Below are 22,352 nucleotides of genomic sequence, written 5' to 3' on the forward strand. Positions count from 1 at the left end.
TGGGGCCAAATTTTTATAAAGGTCGAAAAAATTTAAACTTGGGAAAAAAAAAAAAAAAAACATCATGAGAACCTGCGCTTTTCTTTTGAAGCATAATGATTTTTTTTTTTTTTAAGAGGTTTGACAGAGGGAACTGTAACTGCTATGGTCTTATCGTCCCGAAATCGAAGAGAGAAGGGAGACAGGATAGGAGGAAAGCCAGCCGTTCCGAGAACGAACATTATCCCATCAGGATAAAATCCGCCCCGGGCGGGAATCGAACCCGCGGCCTAGCGCTTACAAGGCAGACGAGCATATTAATGAACCCTTTTGAAAACTGCCAGCTAGCCAGTCTAGTTTGGGTTTGGCTGCTCTGATCCCTATGTATAGTCCCACAGCAAGACACTAGTCTGCTCCCTGTATAAACCTTAATTAAGGTCCCCCAGCCAGATTGAAACTGTGCCAATTAAGGTAGCGCTCCGCCCCGCCAAGTCAAAACAGTATTTAATAAAACAGCAGATATTTGAGAACCCGCATCAATAACACAGCGGATGGGGATCCAGGCGCCCATGTGGTCCTGGACCTTCACGATGGCCGTACCTAGAAGGATACTAGAACACGACTGAAGATTTGATTGCATAACTCCACACCGCGCAGTAACTGGTGTAGGAGTTCCACTAGATGAGGATGAGGTAGATGGATGATCTTGATCAGATCTGTGCAGTAGAGAACCTTCTCTCTTCGATTTCGGGACGATAAGACCATAGCAGTTACAGTTCCCTCTGTCAAACCTCTTAAAAAATAATAATAATAATAAAATAAAATGTTATCCTCCTTCACAGGTTATGCTAACGAGGTAGGGGAAGCATTCAGAGCTGTTGTACATAGACAAGTGGTTAATGCATCCTATGGAATAGCATCGCTCTATGTTCTTGCTGACGTCACTGCTAAAACTATCCAGGTAAGATGGAATAGAATACCTATACCTTGTTTATCCTGCGCGGATAAGACTCGAAAGAGCATAAGAGTGACGTGATTTTGGACACAAAACTTTTCCTAAAAGAGAATGGTTTTTGACTCTTCATTCCACAAGTTACGCGCCTACTCAAGGTAGTTTTGTCCTGAAGGTTTTATAGAGGGAACTGTAGCAATGGAGGTCTTATCGTCCCGAAAGCGAAGAGAGAAGGAAGCCAGCAGCCAGCCCTTCCGAGAACGAACCTTATCTGTTCGAATAAAGTTCGCCACGGGCGGAAATCGAACTCGCGACCTAGCACTGACAAGACAAGACAGACACGCTACACGCTACCCTCCAAGGCACTAAAGGCTGGCATGCACTATTAAATATTAATGGCATGTACTGTGATGGGACTTGGTAGACCTGTGCATGAGCCCTACACTTGAATTTAGACCACGCTACGCCACTGGACAAAAGGGGCCCCCTTAAACTCTCCCTGTAGGGCCTTTAAGGGAGGGTCTCTCTCTATCTCTATCTCTCTCTCTCTCTCTCTCTCTATCTCTCTCTCTCTCTCTATCTCTCTCTCTCTCTTACATTCCTCTTAAAATCCCCTCTCCTCCGTTATCCTAATTTCTCAAATCGCCTTTGACCTTTTGAATTGAATTTTCTGCGTCTTCTAAATTTCGAGAGTGGTGAAAATTTTCCACGGCTTTGCTGAAGTTAAGAAGGAAGACAGGATAGGAGAAAGCCACCCGTTCCGAGAAAGAACCCTATGTTTTCAGGATAAAATCCGCCCTGAGCGGGAATACACCCCGCGACCCAGCGTTTACACGGGCCCTGAGGGGGGGGGGGGGGGGGGGGGGGTGATCCAAATTACGGTATTTGAGGGCCCCTGAATGCCAAAGGCCATTTCATGATGCGAGGGCTGCAGGGGTTGGATATACACCAGTGTTCCTATGGTTCAAATATCTAGAAAATGAGCTTAACTCGGCCAGTCAAGTTGGCTTGAAGGATAGCACCTCTAGCTTGTAATCACTACGTTGTAGGTTCAATTCCTGCTCAGGGCTGATTTTATCCTGAATGGGTTAGGTTTGTTCTCGTAACAGCTGACTTTCTCCTATCCAGTCTTCCTACTCTCTTGGCTTTTGTGACAATAAAACCTTAGCAGTTGGTTCCTTCTGTCAGACCTCTTTGAAGCCAATTGGATCTTTGAAGTTAAGCAACATTGTGAGTAATCAGTCTTTGAATGGGTGAAAACTAACTTGGGGAAAAAAAAAACATTACTCACAGTAATGTGTCCGTAGTCGTGCCATATATGCCACAGTATCCAACACCACAAGCATCCTCCGGCCAGGTTTGCAACTGTTATATTTTTCTTGGGCACATGAATTCCACCTGTTCCGTAATTGTTTCTATAGATGACATTTTCTGGACTGAAAACAAGAATAAATTGTGTTAATTATTCAGAAGGCACAACAATGAAAAAGAAAGCTCCTTTGTGTGTTTAACCTGACCCTATAATAACACTGGTCACTGCTCATTTGTGACAGTTCCTTTTTGTAAAAAGTTTCCCTTGATGTGACTTCTGAACAAGTACCCAAATGGTTGTAATGCTGTGACTATATTTTTTATAGTGTACTTTGCACATAAATATATTATAGAATGCACCGTTTCTAATGGATCACTGGAGTCAATAAACAGAGAGTGGTTAGAATCCAAATGGGTGGACATCTGAGTAATTACATGCTGTTGGCTTTTCCATGTGAGATTATGTGCCGGTGCCATAGTGTGATGCCGGGAGATGCGGGGAGAGCCGTAGTGTGATTACGAGTGAGATGCCAGACATGGCCCCTCTCAGACTGGGTGAGATTAATGTGAGTAAGCAATAAGGTCTCATGTATTTTATGGGTTTAACATGGTACAATACATAATTAATACAGTAGACCTTGCTTAATTATAAAAAAAAGAAAAAAAATTTCAATTTCACATCATCACTACCAGCCTAGTTTTCTATAGGCTGGCATGGACAATTTATATCCAATTTTACGTCATAACTCAATCAGTCCATTTATAATTTCAGGCATGGCACTCGACAGAGCACAACGCGGGGCGCGTGGCCAAAATCGGCATCGACGCCCTCCTCTGGCAATCCCTGGCCAGTGTGGCTGTTCCAGGCCTGGCTATCAACCGTATCTGTTATCTGAGCCGCGCCTTATTCGCACGTTGGCGACAGGGGCAGGTAGCTACCGTGGTGACAGGGCTGGTCTCGATACCTTGCGTTATACATCCGATAGACTGGGCTGTGACGGAAGCCATGGACCTCACCGTGAGACCGTACCTGCTGCATGTGAGGGTGAACAAGGAGGAGTAGACGAAATAGCTATTTCCCTAGGGAACAAAAAATAGACTGCCTAAAGATGTTTGGTGAATTGGTTAGCACGGAGGCCTCTGGATCTGGAGCTTGGTGGTTCGAGTACAAGTCAAGCTCTAAAATTTCAGCGTAGTATATTAAGCGAGAAAGGGCATTTTTGACAAGTATTTATGCTTAACACAATTCGAATTCCTCATAAATTAATTAATATCCTTATAATTCTAGGTACTAATATGTGTCTCCATTCACCTGATATCCTGAGAAGCCCTAAAAGAGTGGTTCTGTCTGAAACTTGACACTGGATTTCACCTTTTGATTGAATTGGAGAATCAGATCCAATTCCACAGATTTGGATAGATGACCGCTGTCTCGGTAATTTGAGAGTCTGGGCCAGCTTTTCCGTCACAGCAGATATTTGAGAGTAAAGTATATGGCAGTATGGCTTAATTACATAAAATGACCTGGGTGTCATAACTCATTCATTGTTTCAAAGTTGAATGGCACGTTTGCTTTGCCTTGTGTACAGGGTGTTTTTGATCTTGATTTTCAACCTTGATAAAAACTAAGATCCCAAATTCTGTAGGGGCACTCGTTATGTATTGGTGAAAATTTGGTGGTGTCTGTCGATTGATGACTTTGATTATTTTTCTTTTATGTTATAATTCGACAATTCATCAAGGTATCATATCATACGTTTGAGAAAATGTGGGACATGGATGTTGTGTGGTTCTGGATTGACTGAAATTATAAAGTTATTTTATTTGGTGGTGTCCGTCGATTGATGACTTTGATTATTTTTCTTTTATGTTATAATTTGACAATTCATCAAGGTATCATATCATACATATGTTTGAGAAAATGTGGAACATGGATGTTGTGTGGTTCTGGATTGACTGAAATTATGAAGTTATTTTTGAATGGGATCAGAATTTCAGGACTTGAATGGATATCGAGTAACAAGTACAATGAGTACGAGAGCAAAAAACATTTAATGCTTAATTGAGTGTGTGAAAGTATTTACAGCAGCTTGGATAATTATTTTTACTTTTTTCCAGCGCATTAGGCTCAATTACACAGCAGAATTTGACTCCATGCAAACATTGCAAACTGCACCCTTTTTGCAACACTGGAAAATTTTTGCAAACTCCCCTCAATAGGCAGTGGGGTATGCTATAAACTAGGTGTTTTATTTATTTATTTTTATTTTTGCTGTAGCCAGTGTTATTTCCTCATTTATTTGATGTTCGTACAACCCTGTATATTTTAGCCTGAGCTCATAGATGATAGAACATTAGGAAGAAGGGTGTAATTATTGCCTAGATGATAAATCTCCAACATGTCAGAATTAATTATTGCAATTTGAAATTTTTATTGGGTATTATATTTTTTTCTATTTTATTTTTCAAAATCTAACGTGCAAACTAGACTTGTGAGTATTTTTAGTGAAAATTATGATGTTAGGGGGATTTTGGTTTGATTAATTGAGTTAAAAACTTGAGGCTTAGAGGATTTGGTATTGTTTTTTTGTTGAAATGTGGTTCTATTCATCTATCTAACAGGGGCTAATTTGTTTTGATCTTAATTTATTTAACGTCGTCATGAGCTAACACAAAAACTAATTAGTCTGAAATAGTCTTCAGAAATTTGAGTTTGCCAAAATGTTGCGTCCAGAGACAATTTGCTTAGCAGCTTAGCAAGTTACCCAAAATTACAGGACTTGGAAAAGTTTCTAAAAAGAAAAGAATCAACGCAGGATAAAAAAAGATATCCCTTCCAACAGGGGCTAATTTGTTTTGATCTTAATTTATTTAACGTCGTCATGAGCTAACACAAAAACTAATTAGTCTGAAATAGTCTTCAAAAATTTGAGTTTGCCAAAATGTTGCGTCCAGAGACAATTTGCTTAGCAAGTTACCCAAAATTACAGGTCATGGAAAAGTTTCAAAAAAGAAAAGAATCAACGCAGGATAAAAAAAGATATCCCCTCAGTTCCCAAATCCAAATCTTGTTTGGACCGCTCTTGCCTCTCCTAAAGATTCTTCTCTCTTCAAACCTATCAAATCTCAGCCTACTTAAAATAATAAAGCACACAGAGAGAAGACTAGAAACAATAGAGAAACAAAGAGACTCTGAGCAACTGGTTGAGGGGAAAAGAAAAGATAACCCAGATCCAAGCCTTCTAGCTATGTGCTACGTCAAATGTGTGATACATTTCAGTTGCCCTGGGGCGTCAGGAGATGTGTTTGACACTGATCTGATCACTTCATGACTAGCTGACCCTTAGCTACCCTCAAAGCTCACTGACCCTTAGCTACCCTCAAAGCTCACTGACCCTTAGCTACCCTCAAAAGCTCACTGACCTGGGCTTGTCAGTGGTCTTTGGACTTCTCATTTTGCATTCGGCAACAAGTTACCTGCAACGTCCTCCCATTGACCTCATCCAGCCTGAGTGGGGGCCGGGAGAAGGCTGCACACGATTACCCGGATGCCGGATGGTCACCCATCTGGACACCAACCAAGCCGAACTTAGTCTGACCCTTAGCTACCCTCAAAAGCTCACTGACCTGGGCTTGTCAGTGGTCTTTGGACTTCTCATTTTGCATTCGGCAACAAGTTACCAACCTCCTCCCATTGACCTCATCCAGCCTGAGTGGGGGCTGGGAAAAGGCTGCACACGATTACCCGGATGCCGGATGGTCACCCATCTGGACACTAACCAAGCCGAACTTAGCCTGCAGTGACAAGCCAAACAAAGGTGGCTTTCTCACTAAAAGCTAGTTCACTTACAACATGGGCTTGTCATCCCAGTATTTGGACAAGAAACCATTGGAAGTACTTAGTCTGCAGTGACCAGCAGCAGGCGAGAGTCCAGATGGTCACCCATCCAGAAACTAACCAAGCGCGACGTAGCTTAACTGCAGTGACCACCAGCAGGCGAGAGTCCAGATGGTCACCCATCCAGAAACTAACCAGGCGCAACTTAGCTTAACTGCAGTGACCAGCAGCAGGCGAGAGTCCAGATGGTCACCCATCCAGAAACTAACCAAGCCGAACTTAGCCTGCAGTGACCAGCAGCAGGCGAGAGTCCAGATGGTCACCCATCCAGAAACTAACCAAGCGCGACGTAGCTTAACTGCAGTGCTCCTTTGTGAACTGGTGCAAACGACGTGCTATCGCCGCGGGCTTTTGCTGAATTTGACTTTAGAATATTGTTCAAAGTTATGTAAAGCTTTTGTTCTGTTCTTGACAGGCACTTTGTGCTTTCTATTTCGCATTTGGAAAATATCGGATTCATACAAGCTTAACTCATCCTTTAGGGGTGTTTGCCTCGGAGTGGGCTTTATGTGTTCGAAAATACCAACCCGATATACCTTTCCGAAATTATTAACCCGTTAACTCGTTAACCCAAATTAACCCTTATTGATCTTATTGTTCTGTTTGTTTCAGATCAAGATAACAAGGATGTCCTCATCAGGAATGTTAAAAAGGAGGTAAGTGGAAGCTGTGGAAGTACTGTAAAGTTTTTAACTATTAGGATATTAGGACCGGTGAACCTAGCTCGTTATCGTACTTTAGTCCGCAGGGCAGGGATCCATTCTTTTAATTGCTTCCAGAATATTGCTACAAAAAACTATTCGAATATTTTAGCGTCGTATTATTTTTAGACAAAAGATTACATAGAATCCCCTGCCTCCACTAAAAAGTTATGTTTCTACTTAGGTACAACAACATAATTTTATTAAGTAGGTAGCAAAAGCGTGTTTTGTGTCACCATCATTTATTATAATTTAAGTCCTCTGAGAGTTATGTTTTATGTTGTGACCTAATATACATGTTATAAGCATATGTGATAAAATAATTTGTTGTGACCTGAGCATATGTATGTGATAAAATAATTACCCAGTCCACTGGGTGACGAAAACATGAAGAAGAAAATTGAGGTCAGGACCCTGGGAAATTGTTATCTACAAATGCGGGTGGGTACAGGGCCGTATCCAGGATTTTGTCGAGGGAGGGGGGGGTGATACTCCAAGTTTCCGGAGTCTAACCAACTAAATACGGCCCTGGGCGGGTACTCTTCATATTTTTAGCATTAGGGGGAAGCAGATTATCTTCTAGGCTCTCCCACACGAGTGGTAATTGTAAAAAAAGAGGTTTGATAGAGGGAATTGTAACTGCTGACTTGCTGAGGTCTTATCGTCCCGAAATCGAAGAGAGAAAGACAAGTTAAGAGAAAGCCAGCCGTTCCGAGAACGATTATTATCCGTCTAGGCTAAAATCCCCTTCGGGAATCGACCAGGCGCGTCTTGACCACTAAGACCCCCATAAAAAGATGTCTTTTCTTTATTCTGGCACCAACATTCGGCTGACAACAACCACTACCTCATCGAGCATCGAGGTAGATGGTCTATTTGTTGCCACGGCATGTGCTCTGTCGCGGCACGGTCATAAAATTGCCGCACGCGTTTACAATGACTATCGTAATTGTCTGTACAGGTCAAGCAGATTATGGAGGAGGCTGTTACGAGGAAGTTTGTACATCAAGACAGCGGCACCATCACATCCTTCTGCGGTAAGTCACGGGGTTCGAATCCAGGCTTTGGTCAAACTTTTTTTTATGGGACTTGTTTAAAAGAGGCTTTGATAGAGGAACTGTAAACTGTAACAATGGAGGTCTTAGCATCCCGAAATCTAAGAGAAAAGAAGGACAGGATAGGAGAAAGCCGCAGGCGTCCCGAGAACGAACATTATCTGTTTAGGGTTTAGGATAAAGTTCGTTCGGGGCGGGAATTAAACCCACGACCTAGCGGTTACAAGGAAGACGTACGAACAAGTAACTTCAAAGCTCCTTTTTCTTTTGAAGCAAATACAAGGAAGGGGTTCGAATCTTGGCTTTGGCCAAACTTCTTCTTGTTTGCTAATACCACCTAGTCCTTAGTCCTTGGACGAAGTGTCATCAGTAAAACCGAATCAATTCATCGAGTGCTAATAAATACTTAATAGACATTATAACTGGGACAAGGTCTATTGAACAGTCATTCTTCGATGATCCGAATGTGTGTTTAGCATCAGTGTTCAAATGTTTACATAAGGTACCTAACTCACCCAAGTGAATGCTATAGTTTATTCCATGGAAGCTCGTTTTTCTAAGTAACGACAAGGGGTTCGAATCTTGGCTTTGGCCAAATTTCTTTTTGTTTTCTAATTTCTATAGTCCTCAGCCACCTGCCATCAGTAATTTTTTTTTTTTTAATAAATTAATTTTTAAAGGGGCTTGACTTTGAATGTTATGTGCCATGTGCTCATCAGTGAAATCGAATTAATTCGTCGAATGCCAATAATAGACATTATATCTGGGACAAGGTCTATTGAACAGTCATTCTGCGATGATCCGAATGTGTGTTTACCATCAGTGTTCAAATGTTTACATAAGATACCTACTCACCCAAGTGAATGCTATAGTGAAATCCATGGAAGAAGTCAGGGGGGGGAATGTATAGGTACTCTTACCAAATTATACTGTAGGTACTTTATTTAAATGGTTTAAAGCAAACATAACCTTCTAAGTACCTATTTTCCAACAGTATTAGTGATGTAAGCGAGACGAGAAATTTCTCGTTTCCATCACTACTGTAAACTGTGTAGGCACATACTCGTAATAGTTTTGAGACTTTTGGTCCAAGGGTTCCCGCCATTTAGACCCCACCTCAACCGACTTCTTTCCTGAATTGTACTGTATATAGTTTATTTATTTTGCTTCAGGGGCGGTCGAAGCCTGTTTGTCGCAGGGGCTAAGGCGCCGGGCTCTGGGCCTGTTCAAGACAAGCTCTACAACGGCCCTGCTTCACAAGATCGGCAAATATTTCGAGCCAGCCGGTCTCGTTTCGAGACAGGTGCAGGAATTGGAGGGCGCGGAAGGCAACAGGTAAGGAAGGTCTTGATCAGGGGTCGGCAAAACCCGCGCACGCGTGTGCAGGTGAGCCTCTTTTCCTGCGCACGCGAAAGTTTGACTGGGTTCTTTTGGTGAAGAAAAAAAAATGGCTTTCGAATGGAGTGGCCGACCCAGTTCTGACCTTGGGTAGAAGAAAAGACGGCACTTTCCGCATGTTTTAAAACGGGGTGCTCCTCAACTGCACCCAAAGGGGGGTGCCTTCCTCTTTTTTTCCCGTGACATATGGTACGGAAAATGACTGCAGGTGAGTCTCCCGATTTCGTTTCACTTACAGTTCGAGACCAATTTTGGGCATTTCTTTTTCTTTTATCACTTAGGTAATATAGGTATTATTAAAAGACATCAATTTGTTTAAACAAAGTCAGCAAGGGCATAGGTTTTACAAATGATGCCCTTCTTTGAATTGACGCTACAGAATTTTTTGTCACTACTGGAAATCGAACCCTAGCCCCAGTGGGGTATATACTTTTTTTGGGGCCTCCCGTTAGGTTTCGTTGGGGCTTGGGGCGCCTTGGTTCAATAGGATCGTATTAACCAGGTGGTGGTTACACTGGTTACTCCAAAATTATAGACAAAAGCAGTGGCGTAGCGTGTATGTTCAAATATTTCAACGGGTTACTTTCTGGTGTTCTCGTATTGACCCAGCACCTAAATGGGAAGTATTGTGTCTCTTATCGCCCATCTGATTAGACATACTACGGGAGGGACATGCTACGACACAGACCACATGCGTCTAATGTAGCAGTTGTTTCATTGCTACGGAATAAATACGGCGGTGAACTCATCTTCTTTTTTTCAAGAGCTTTTCCTCTCAGTTCTATGTGATTTAAGTTCGTCGCTTGTGATTCACCTCAAGGGTGTCCCTTTTGTACTGGACTTTGTTTTTAGCCTAAACCAAACCTTATGGGGACGGGAGGGACATGCTACGACACAGACCACATGCGTCTAATGTAGCAGTTGTTTCATTGCTACGGAATAAATACGGCGGTGAACTCATGCATCTTCTTTTTTTCAAGAGCTTTTCCTCTCAGTTCTGTGTGATTTAAGTTCGTCGCTTGTGATTCACCTCAAGGGTGTCCCTTTTGTACTGGACTTTGTTTTTAGCCTAAACCAATCCTTATGGGTGTTTTTCCTCTCATTCCCAGACGTCTGTCGTCCAGTGGTGAGCAAAGCAAGTACTGCGAGAAGCCCCCTCTCCTGAAGAAGACCTCATCTGGCAGCAGCGCACAAACCCTGCAGGTTACACCGTTGCCAAAGTACCTCTGGATTCGACTGGCCCTGTTTGAGAGAGTGTTGGCTTCAATCATCGATTATCTTGTGCAGAACGCCAGGTAAGATTTTGAGTTTAAAATCGAGCCTGAAAATTTAGTCAGGGAAAATTTAGCCTGAAAATGTTTGTCATTATTTGAAATCTAGCCAGACAATTTGGAGGGTAGAAAAAACTAGAGGAGTTTTTTTATTTTATTTTTTGTTAAGAAGTTTGATAGAGGGAACTGTAACTGCTAAGGTCTTTTCATCCCGAAATCGAAGAGAGAAGGAAGACAGGATAGGAGAAAACCAGCCGTTCCGACAACTAACCCTATCTGTTTAGGATAAAAATCCCCTCCGGGCGGAAATCGAACCCGCGACCTAGCGCTTACAAGGCAGACGCGCTACCAATCAAGCTAATTGCCCTGATTTACACTGATTTTTTTTTGTACTCAGCAAATATTACGAGTCAGATTCTCTAGTGGCAGATCCGGACTGTGGAAGCATCCTAGGATCTTTGTTGGGTAAGTCCATTCTCCATTCCATCTTTTCTTGAGAAAAAAATAAAAGAGGTTTGATGAATTGGCTTTATGGCTTATCGTTCTCGGAACGGGCACGTATAACAACAAAGGTCTTATCGTCTCGAAATGAAAGAGAGAAAGGATTAGGATAATGTTCGCCCCCGATGGGAATCGACTCTGTGACCTAGCGCTTAGAAGACCCTATCCTAACCCTGCCTCGGCGGTGGTGTAGTGGTCAAGACGCTCGCCCGGTAAACAGGAGGGCGTGGGTTCAATCCCAAACGAGGTATGGAATTTTATCAATATAATCTGAGAATTTGACATTTTGACCACAATAATAGTAGTAGCCTACTGCTGGAGTAAAGGGACTTTGCAGTCCTATGCGAGCCGTTAAAAAATAAGAACTAGTGTTGGGATGGCAAATAGCTAAAAATATCATCAAAAAAATCACTAGACAGTGGTGTCAGCTTTTGTGAGCTTCTCTTAGAGTATAGGTCAACTCCTATACCAGACATTGGTGTAGCGCCATCTGTCATGTTGAATAAGAACTATTATATTTTATTAAAGTTCACTCCGTGCGGGAATCGATCCCGCGACCTAGCGCTTAGAAGACCCCATCCTTAAAAAATGTCACCTAACCTCAATATCTACAAACATAGATATTCTCTAGGAGAGTCAATCTGTCAAGTAGCAACATATTAATATAGGAAAAAGAACAACGTCTTCACTTGACGTCTTCTTCAACGTCTTTTTTTAATTTTATAATAAATTGTTTTTTTTATCTCTTGTAGAAATAAAATTACCTACAGTTTCCAAAGTTACTAGTCAAGTGAAGACGTTCTTTTTCCTATATTAATAGATATACATGTAAATTTATTTCCAGTGGGACCTTGTGCTCTGGAGTACTCGAGGACTAAAACTTCGGATCATTATTGGACCGATCCTCCGGCAGAATAGGTAGAAAGTAAGAAATTGAAAAATCCAGTGTGGAAACTTGAGGGAAAATGAAAAAGAAGAAGAAAAGAAAGGAAAAGAGAAGGACTCATCTTTGGCCTGACTCAGTTGTTGATCCAGCTGATGTTTCTCAGCCTGACTGGCGTCAATTGTTGACTCTAGCTGCCGCACGCGTTCCGTCAGGCGGTCGCAATCGTTTTTCATCGAGTTAGATAGACGTCGGAGTTCGCTTAGCTCGGCCATTGATTCTTCGTGCTTGCTCACTAGGGTCTCTTTCTCCACTTGGGCACTCTGGAATAGAAACACAAAGAGTGATCAGAACTATTCTTCCCCTATGCAGTAAGCAATTAACATGTTCCTCAATGGAGAATAAACCCCTCTAACTAAAGGCCTTAACAGTTATTACAGTGACATTTTTTTTTTTTTTCCTAATGGTACTTGTTCAGAAGTCATGTCTATGGAAAATTGCTACAAAAAGGTGTCACAAATGAGCAGTGATCAGTGGTAAAAACATGATTACTTTGGCCCACCTTGGGCTTTGCAACAAGGTCAAAATATTAACTTTAGATGCCTAACTCCAAACAAAGGTGGCTTTCTCACTAAAAGCTAGTTCACTTACAACATGGGCTTGTCATCCCAGTATTTGGACAAGAAACCATTGGAAGTGTCCGATGTCTTTTTAACCTCATGATGTCCTGATGCTTTCCTTCGGAGAGGTGTCAATACCTTCCGCAGATTTGAGAAGAGGCTGGTGGATTTGTTCATGTTTTGAGGTAGGCACTAGCTTGCAGGGGTCGAATGTAACCCAATCTCAGGGAAAATCGATTTTAGCCTTCCATTCTAGACAAAAATTCTATCTTTGAAAAGTTTTTCACCAAAAAAATTTAATCAAAATTTTTTTGAATGAAACTACAATCAGCTGATTTATGTTTTTGTTGATAAGCTCATTCCACGCATGCGCCGATAACTGAGGGAAAAATCAACCTCTGTGGGAATTTTTATCGTGGGATTTTTTCAAATGGGCAAGGTGTATTTTGCCTTTTCCCCCTTATCAATCATTAGTTTCGAAGGTTTTGCATGTTGTTTTATTATTATTATTTTTTTTTTTTGAAGGGAACTGTAGGTAACTGCTGAGATTTTATCGCCCCCAAATCGAAAAGAGAAGAAAGACAGGAGAGGAGAAAGCCAGCCGTTCCGAGAATGGACCTCATCTATTTACGACAAAGAGTTCGCCCCCAGGCGGGATTCAAAACCGCGACCTAGCGCTTACAAGACAAGATTATGATTTAGTGACCAGCAGCAGGCGAGAGTCCAGATGGTCACCCATCCAGAAACTAACCAAGCGCGACGTAGCTTAACTGCAGTGCTCCTTTGTGAACTGGTGCAAACGACGTGCTATCGCCGCGGGCTTTTGCTGAATTTGACTTTAGAATATTGTTCAAAGTTATGTAAAGCTTTTGTTCTGTTCTTGACAGGCACTTTGTGCTTTCTATTTCGCATTTGGAAAATATCGGATTCATACAAGCTTAACTCATCCTTTAGGGGTGTTTGCCTCGGAGTGGGCTTTATGTGTTCGAAAATACCAACCCGATATACCTTTCCGAAATTATTAACCCGTTAACTCGTTAACCCAAATTAACCCTTATTGATCTTATTGTTCTGTTTGTTTCAGATCAAGATAACAAGGATGTCCTCATCAGGAATGTTAAAAAGGAGGTAAGTGGAAGCTGTGGAAGTACTGTAAAGTTTTTAACTATTAGGATATTAGGACCGGTGAACCTAGCTCGTTATCGTACTTTAGTCCGCAGGGCAGGGATCCATTCTTTTAATTGCTTCCAGAATATTGCTACAAAAAACTATTCGAATATTTTAGCGTCGTATTATTTTTAGACAAAAGATTACATAGAATCCCCTGCCTCCACTAAAAAGTTATGTTTCTACTTAGGTACAACAACATAATTTTATTAAGTAGGTAGCAAAAGCGTGTTTTGTGTCACCATCATTTATTATAATTTAAGTCCTCTGAGAGTTATGTTTTATGTTGTGACCTAATATACATGTTATAAGCATATGTGATAAAATAATTTGTTGTGACCTGAGCATATGTATGTGATAAAATAATTACCCAGTCCACTGGGTGACGAAAACATGAAGAAGAAAATTGAGGTCAGGACCCTGGGAAATTGTTATCTACAAATGCGGGTGGGTACAGGGCCGTATCCAGGATTTTGTCGAGGGAGGGGGGGGTGATACTCCAAGTTTCCGGAGTCTAACCAACTAAATACGGCCCTGGGCGGGTACTCTTCATATTTTTAGCATTAGGGGGAAGCAGATTATCTTCTAGGCTCTCCCACACGAGTGGTAATTGTAAAAAAAGAGGTTTGATAGAGGGAATTGTAACTGCTGACTTGCTGAGGTCTTATCGTCCCGAAATCGAAGAGAGAAAGACAAGTTAAGAGAAAGCCAGCCGTTCCGAGAACGATTATTATCCGTCTAGGCTAAAATCCCCTTCGGGAATCGACCAGGCGCGTCTTGACCACTAAGACCCCCATAAAAAGATGTCTTTTCTTTATTCTGGCACCAACATTCGGCTGACAACAACCACTACCTCATCGAGCATCGAGGTAGATGGTCTATTTGTTGCCACGGCATGTGCTCTGTCGCGGCACGGTCATAAAATTGCCGCACGCGTTTACAATGACTATCGTAATTGTCTGTACAGGTCAAGCAGATTATGGAGGAGGCTGTTACGAGGAAGTTTGTACATCAAGACAGCGGCACCATCACATCCTTCTGCGGTAAGTCACGGGGTTCGAATCCAGGCTTTGGTCAAACTTTTTTTTTATGGGACTTGTTTAAAAGAGGTTTGATAGAGGAACTGCAACAATGGAGGTCTTAGCATCCCGAAATCTAAGAGAAAAGAAGGACAGGATAGGAGAAAGCCAGGCGTTCCGACAACAAACCTCCTCTGTTTGGGATAACTTTCGCCCTGGGCGGGAATTAAACCCACGACCTAGCGCTTACAAGAAAGACGTAAGTATACGAACAAGTAACTTCAAAGCTCGTTTTTCTAAGCAAAGACAAGGGGTTCGAATCTGGGCTTTGGCCAAATTTCTTTTTGTTTTCTAATTTCTATAGTCCTCAGCCACCTGCCATCAGTAATTTTTTTTTTTTTAATAAATTAATTTTTAAAGGGGCTTGACTTTGAATGTTATGTGCCATGTGCTCATCAGTGAAATCGAATTAATTCGTCGAATGCCAATAATAGACATTGAGAAGAAGAAGAAGAAGAAGAAGAAGAAGAAGAAGAAGAAGAAGAAGAAGAAGAAGAAGAAGAAGAAGAAAATTAAGGAGGAGACAAAAAGAAGAAAAATAATAAGAAGAAAGACGAGAGGAGAAGGAGGAGAAGAGGAGAAAGAAGAAGAGGAAGAGAAAAAAAAGAAGAAGAAAAAGAAGAAGGAGAAGGAGGAGATGAAGAAGAAGATATAAAGGGGAAAGGTTAGGATCCAAAGAGGAAAATTGTTGAAGATGTAAAAACAGGGAGAGAGAGAAGAGAGGAAAGGAAACGGTACATATCAGAAGAGAGGAGAAAGAAGGGATAAAGAGGAGAGAGGAAAGACGAAGGAGGAGGAGATAGAGGATGGAAGAGAGGAGAGGGTAGGAAGAAGGAAGGAAATTAGAAGAAAAAACGGGAGTGAGCAGAGAGGAAAGAGGTCAAAAAGAAGAAAGTAGAGAAGAAGAGGAGAGGATAGAAAAGAAGAGGGGAGGGAGGGGAAATTTTCCTTTTCCTCATTCGAATTTTCCTTTCCCCTCCTCCCGTTTATACTTCCCCTACTTTTCTCGAAGTGGAGCCGAGGAAAACAAATTTTCCAGAAAAAAAAAAATTCTTCTCAATTTTCTCCTGAGTGCGAAACGAAAATAAGGAGAAACCCAAGTTTTCGCGTCCCGATTAAGGAGAAAACAGTGTAAATTTTCTGTGTTTTTATTTTTCTGAGCAATAAAAGAATAAACAAAAAAAAAAATAAAAAAATAAATAAACAGTTAGGTATTTCTTCTCGCCAATTGATGAATGGCTACTGTGACGACTCACAAGACAAAAGGTAGAATGGAATTAGAATATTTTGAGATTTTGCTTTTTCAAGTGCTATTTATGTTAGTTTAATTTTGTTTATTAAAAGTAATAATCCTATCACCATTATAGGTACCTACCCTAAACTCTGCTTAATAATGCCAGAATGAGACTGAAAAGTACTTATACCCCAACAGCACAGTCTAAACAAGATCTAAGTACCTATAATATAGCTTTTATAGGAAAATAAAATAACCAGGACATAAGGGTTCTTAAAAGGATCACAGTGACAAAAAAAAAAAAAAAAAAATAGTAGGCGTCCACAAAGGAGAACCGACCATCGACCCTTGCCTAGTACCGACCCAAGAGAAAATTAACCATGCTAATGAATAGAAGTGTCCTCAACGGAGCCTTGACCATAGTACCGACCCTCGCAGAAAATCAAGAAATTAAGCAATAGTTATTATTAACAGTTATACCTATAAGCAATAGTGGATTTCACCAACGACTTAATGAGAGATTTAACTAATGGGAGAATTTTTAATCATCCAAAAAGGAGTTTTTGAAAACTCCTGTTTGGATCATGAACTTTTTTTATCATTGAAAATTGTCCCATTAGTTAAATCTCTCATTAATTTGTTGCTGAAATCCACCATAAATGTTTTTCCTGTGATGGTCGATGGTCTCGGCGAGGGTCTATGGTGGCCGTTGTGGCCGCTAAAAGTGGCCGTTGTGGCCGCTAAAAACAGAGTGGAGCGGAAAACAAAGAGGATAGAGCTTTCTGCTTCACTCTGTTTCCAGACTTACTTAATGCTCGTTTTTTTTTTTTTTTTTTTTTTTTTTTTTTTTTTTTTTTTTTTTTTCAATTTTTTATTTTTTTTTTTTTTTTTTTTTTTTTTTTTTTGTTTTTTTTTTTTTTTTTTTTTTAGATGAGTGTTTCACCCTTTTTTATTTTGTAGCAATGAAACAACTGCTACATTAGACGCTTGTGGTCTGTGTCGTAGCATGCCCATCCCGTAGTATGCCTCTCATCAGATAGGCGAGAATAAGACCATAGCAGTTACACTTCCCTCTGTCAAACCTCTTTAAAAAAAAGTGTTTGGTTTTGCGGGATTCAAGGGTACTTTTCTGCTTGACAGCAAGGAACTATTCAGTCTCATTCTCTCCGTAGAAAGAAGCAGGGTATTCTATTGCCTTTTCTTCTTCTCTCTTCTTCTTCTTCTTCTTCTTCTTCTTCGTAGGTACTTATCCCTGTAACACTTTACTCCCTCTTTCCATTTGAATTTCTCCTCATCTCTCCGAAAATTCCCTCTCTTCTCTTCTCTCCTCATCTTCTTCTTTTCCCTTCGTCATCTCTCGTCTCCCTGCTCCCCTCTTCTTTCTCCTGTCTCTCATTTATTTTGCTCTCATTATTGCCTATAAAAGTGGTGAGATCAGAAAATAAAGGCCAAGTCTGCATTCCCAGTTTTTCGTGCCTTATGAATCTTAATTCCTTCAACCTTTTCTCAGTTTCAACTTGGCTATGTTTCCCTTACTCAAATAAATAATTAAACGTGAAATCCGAAGAGAAAACACAGCCAATTTGAAACTGAGAGAAGGTTGAAGGAATTAAGATTCATAAGGCACGAAAAACTGCAGACTTGGCCTTAATTTTCTGATCTCACCACTTTTATAGGCCGACATTTTTGGATAGGAACTTGGCCTTTTTTTCACATTTGTGTTTTTGTGGGGTAAATTATACAAGATCTTATTTATTTTCATTTGTGTAGGTATTTGTATACAAATTGTTTTCATTAAATAAATACAAATGGATGAAAAAAAAAAAAAAAAATCATCACTACTTGTATTAATCAGAGTAGGCAAATCTAACCTTGAGACAAAGGTGAAAATACAAGCAAAGGTTTACTTGATTTTTCCAAGAAATATTTAGGAAATTGTACATCCTGTGTATTCCATTCTCTGTTAACTCATTTGACAGTAATAATTTGGGGGGAAATCAACCAATCAATCACACAATCAATAAGATTCGTCAGTTGACAAAATATTGCAAAACACACTGTGTTGAAACGAAAAGCCTGTAGCAGAGTCTCAATTCAAATTGCTACTTTCCAATTACTTTAGTAATAGAAAGTAAAAATTCAGTTTCTATAATTACTTTAGTAATAGAAGTAAGAATTCACTTTCTAATTACTTTAGTAATAGAAAGTAAAAATTCAATTTCTAATTACTTCAGTAATAGAAGTAAGAATTCAATTTCTAATTACTTTAGTAATAGAAAGTGAAAATTCAATTTCTAATGTTCGAAAATTTATTCTACATCATCAGGAGGAATTCCCAGTTCCTCATCAGTCCACTGGCTTGGGTCAGGTGGATAGAAGTGACCCTGGAACAGAAGAAAATATCAAAATTAAGAAATTGAAAGAGAACCCAATATTTGTGACAAATATTTAAGTAGGTTTAACACAATTAAAATTTTCTCCCCTTGGTCAATAGACAGAAGAAGACATTGATCCTTTAGGACTAACTGGTGTTGAAGTGAACGACCGGGCTGATTGGAAAAGGCTGACGAAAAATGCCGACCCCGTTTGAACGGGAACATGGCAAAGAAGAAGAAGATAATATTTTTCGACAGGATGAAAAAGGGTTAGGGGAAAAAAAAGCTAGAAGTTGCTGAGATGCAGCTGTGTGGAGTAACAAGAATGGACAGGATAAGAAACGAGCTAATCAGAGGCAAAATCAAAGCGACGGAGATTTCAAAGAAAATGCAATAAAGAAGACTGCAGTGGTATGGACATGTCGAAAGTAGAGATGAGAGCTACATAGGGAAGAGAGTTGAAAGAATGGAAGTGAGGAGGAGAAAAGGGCGAGGTAGGCTGAAGAAAAGGTAGAAAGATTGTGTGAATCAAGACCTGGATGAGAAAAATTCATGAGGGCATGAGGTATACAATAGGGCTGCCTGGAAGAGACTGACAAGAAGAGCCGACCCTATTTAGTTAGGGAAATTCTTGGAAGAAGAATATTTTTTGACAGGATAAGAAATGAAGTGATTAGAGATGAGATCAAGGTGACGGAAGTAACAAAGAAGATTCAGGAAATGAGACTACAGTGGTCATGTGATGAGAAGGGATGAAGATTATGTGGGAAAAAGAGTGAGTCGAATGGACGTTGAAGGACGCAGTGCAAGAGGAAGACCGAAGAAAAGATGGGAACACTGTATAAAGATTTGGTTGAGAAGGGGTAACGAAGTTCACAACCGAGGTTCCTGGAAATTGTTCACTTAAAATGTCGAGCCCACTTGAGTGGGAAAAGGTAAAGAAGAAGAAGATTTGAAATTTATTCATCTTTTCGTTCAGAAATTATTTTAGATTTAGGAAAGGTACTTTTGGACCACCCGATTATTTTAACAAGTGTACTCAGAATTATAGGAACGCCCTGTAGTTTTTTTCCCTCTCCTCTTGTCCGTTTTAAATTGAAATTATGAAATTGTTCGGTAAAGGTAGAAACACACTACTATCTCGTCACGTGAGCTCACGTGACGTGATAGTAGTGTAGCTGTCCTGAACGAAATTACCTACAATATTATGGGAAAACTTTGAACTACATCTTTCTGACTCCCCATGAGCTCACGTGACGTGATAGTAGTGTGCCTGTCCTGAATGAAATTACCTACAATATTATGGGAAAACTTTGAACTACATCCTTCTGACTTCCCATGAGCTCACGTGACGTGATAGTAGTGTGTTTCTACCTTATGAAGCAAACTTGGTGGTAAGCACGGTGGACTTTAGCTTTGGAGGTTGGTGGTTCGAGTTCAAATCATCGAAATTATCGAGGTCTATTTATTAATCAGGGAACGACATCGACATTTGATTCCTTTTGTGTATTTTGCTCGATATAGTTTGAAATAATAGCTGTTTTGCCCCGTGCTTAGATGGGGAAATATTTTTTTAGTGGATTTGCTTAGGCAAATTAATACCTTTTCAATACGAAGGTATTTACCTATTGAAGATGAAAAAATTTGGACCGATTGCAATACTTTCTCATTACCTTGTATAGGTTCCCTATACGTAAGGGTAATAGAAAGTAAAAAATTCATCGGTAATATCTAAAGAAAGAAAGTAAGTTCTAGATTTGTACATAATATAATTATGTAGTTTTACAAAAGTTTTACAAAAATGTACTCTTTTTAGAAAATTACTACTGATCGGACAAAACCGGGCTATTTATATTTTAAAACTTTTAAAAACGGTCGAGTAAAGTGAGAAAATCATTGATGCGTTCCTATAATTTGTGTACACTAATGTGTAAGTATCTAAATATGACAGAGTAAAGGTCCACACACACTTATCCGTTACCTTACGTCTAGCTTGTTCCATATTACTTAACATTGGATCAAATGCACAACCACACACTTAGAATGCACGACCACTACACCTGCCTCGGTGGTGTAGTGGTCAAGGCGCTCGCCTGATAAACGTCGAGTAAAGTGAGAAAATCATTGATGCGTTCCTATAATTTGTGTACACTAATGTGTAAGTAAAGTCCACACCTATAATTTGTGTACACTATTGTGTAAGTAAAGTCCACAATATGACAGAGTAAAGGTCCACACACACTTATCCGTTACCTTACGTCTAGCTTGTTCCATGTTACTTAACATTGGATCAAATGCACAACCACACACTTAGAATGCACGACCACTACACCTGCTGCCTCGGTGGTGTAGTGGTCAAGGTGCTCGCCTGGTAAACAGGAGGGCGTGGGTTCAATCCGAGCCGAGGTATGAAATTTTATCCTCAATATAATTTAAGAATTTGACCACAATAATAGTAGTAGCCTACTGCAGGAGTAAAGGGACTTTTCAGTCCTATGCGAGCAGTATAAATAAGCACTATTATTATTATTCAGCACAGATAAAGTCCGTCTCTAGATAGATAAGTGTGCTGTGTACACGACCACAATAATAGTAGTAGCCTACTGCAGGAGTAAAGGGACTTTTCAGTCCCATGCGAGCAGTATAAATAGCACTATTATTATTATTATTCAGCACAGATAAAGTCCGTCTCTAGATAGATAAGTGTGCTGTGTACAGTGTGTAGTGCATTTGATCCAATGTAAAGTAATATGGAACAAGCTAGACGTAAGGTGATGGATAAGTATGCTTGGACCTAATAAGGACTAACTACACTCGAGAGAGAAAAAAAGAGTATGAGCTCCAAAAAGAAAAATCGAGGCAGTTTCATTTCCATAACTAGGTTTGGATAAGTCCTTCTATGGGGACAGACAGACGATACCGAAGCGAATACAATAGCCCGTCCCTTATACCTCCTGATTACCAGGCGAGCGTCTTGACCACTACGCCACCAAGTCAGATTTATCACCAATTATACTCTTTTAGATTTTGATTTTCTGGCTCTACTTTAATGTGTGTCTGTTTCACAGACACAGAAAGTAATGCTTAAAAAGCTTTAATGAAAAAAAAAAAAACTTATCGATATCGAAAAAGTTTTTTATTTTTTTCACTTTCCAGACAAATTGTCTCGATTTTTATTTTTACTCGTGAGTGAATTTATGAAAGATGATTGATTATGTGTAAAGAGTGAGTTTATTTCTTAAGAAAGTGTAAAGAAAAGAATTTCCATTTTCAGTAGATTTCTCAGTCACTGACTCAGACCAATGTAAAGTAATATGGAACAAGCTAGACGTAAGGTGATGGATAAGTATGCTTGGACCTAATAAGGACTAACTACACTCGAGAGAGAGAAAAAGAGTATAGGCTCCAAAAAGAAAAATCGAGGCAGTTTCATTTCCATAACTAGGTTTAGATAAGTCCTTCTTTAAAGACTTAGTTAAATACATACCTATCAAAAATGATATGGTAGTAGATGTTGACATCTACTGACAAAAATGATAAACAACAACAACTCACGGTAATAAGATCTGTAGTTACCTATGTTACCTACTAATCATGTTACCTACTAATAACCGTTTTTTGGCGGTTTTCACCAAACGGTTAGAGATATTGAAAAAGTTATGAGAGTAGACCCCCCCCCAAAACCATACCTAAAACCCCCAAATATCAGGACAACGGTTAGCGGTGTTTGACCGTATTTTCCGACATTTCGACCGCTATTTTGTTGATGATTAAAGACTTAGTTAAATACATACCTATCAAAAATGATATGGTAGTAGATGTTGACATCTACTGACAAAAATGATAAACAACAACAACAACAACTCACGGTAATAAGATCTGTAGTTACCTATGTTACCTACTAATCATGTTAAAATACATACTTAGA

The 22,352-nt window shown here is 40.0% G+C and overlaps 2 protein-coding genes across 2 annotated transcripts in view; both read left to right on the forward strand.

Moving 5' to 3' along the window:
- Positions 1 to 802: 802 nt before the first annotated feature.
- On the forward strand, positions 803 to 3,348 carry LOC103505205 (mitochondrial fission process protein 1). Its single transcript, XM_008469523.2, has 2 exons — positions 803 to 940; positions 3,015 to 3,348. The coding sequence occupies exons 1-2, from the start codon at positions 803 to 805 to the stop codon at positions 3,303 to 3,305; spliced, it is 429 nt and encodes a 142-aa protein (XP_008467745.1). The 3' UTR covers positions 3,306 to 3,348.
- Positions 3,349 to 3,351: 3 nt separating this feature from the next.
- The window catches only part of LOC103505206 (small G protein signaling modulator 2), an 85,694-nt gene continuing 66,693 nt past the window's right edge, over positions 3,352 to 22,352 (forward strand). Inside the window, exons 1-10 of the mRNA XM_026820544.1 lie at positions 3,352 to 3,418; positions 6,753 to 6,796; positions 7,803 to 7,878; positions 9,069 to 9,231; positions 10,404 to 10,589; positions 10,963 to 11,030; positions 11,911 to 11,975; positions 12,116 to 12,176; positions 13,654 to 13,697; positions 14,704 to 14,779. Of these exons, the coding sequence (XP_026676345.1) occupies positions 3,352 to 3,418; positions 6,753 to 6,796; positions 7,803 to 7,878; positions 9,069 to 9,231; positions 10,404 to 10,589; positions 10,963 to 11,030; positions 11,911 to 11,975; positions 12,116 to 12,176; positions 13,654 to 13,697; positions 14,704 to 14,779 (850 nt within the window). The remainder of the gene's footprint in view (positions 3,419 to 6,752; positions 6,797 to 7,802; positions 7,879 to 9,068; positions 9,232 to 10,403; positions 10,590 to 10,962; positions 11,031 to 11,910; positions 11,976 to 12,115; positions 12,177 to 13,653; positions 13,698 to 14,703; positions 14,780 to 22,352) is intronic.

Source organism: Diaphorina citri, unplaced genomic scaffold, assembly GCF_000475195.1.
Source record: "Diaphorina citri unplaced genomic scaffold, Diaci psyllid genome assembly version 1.1 scaffold156, whole genome shotgun sequence".
NCBI lineage: Eukaryota > Metazoa > Arthropoda > Insecta > Hemiptera > Psyllidae > Diaphorina > Diaphorina citri.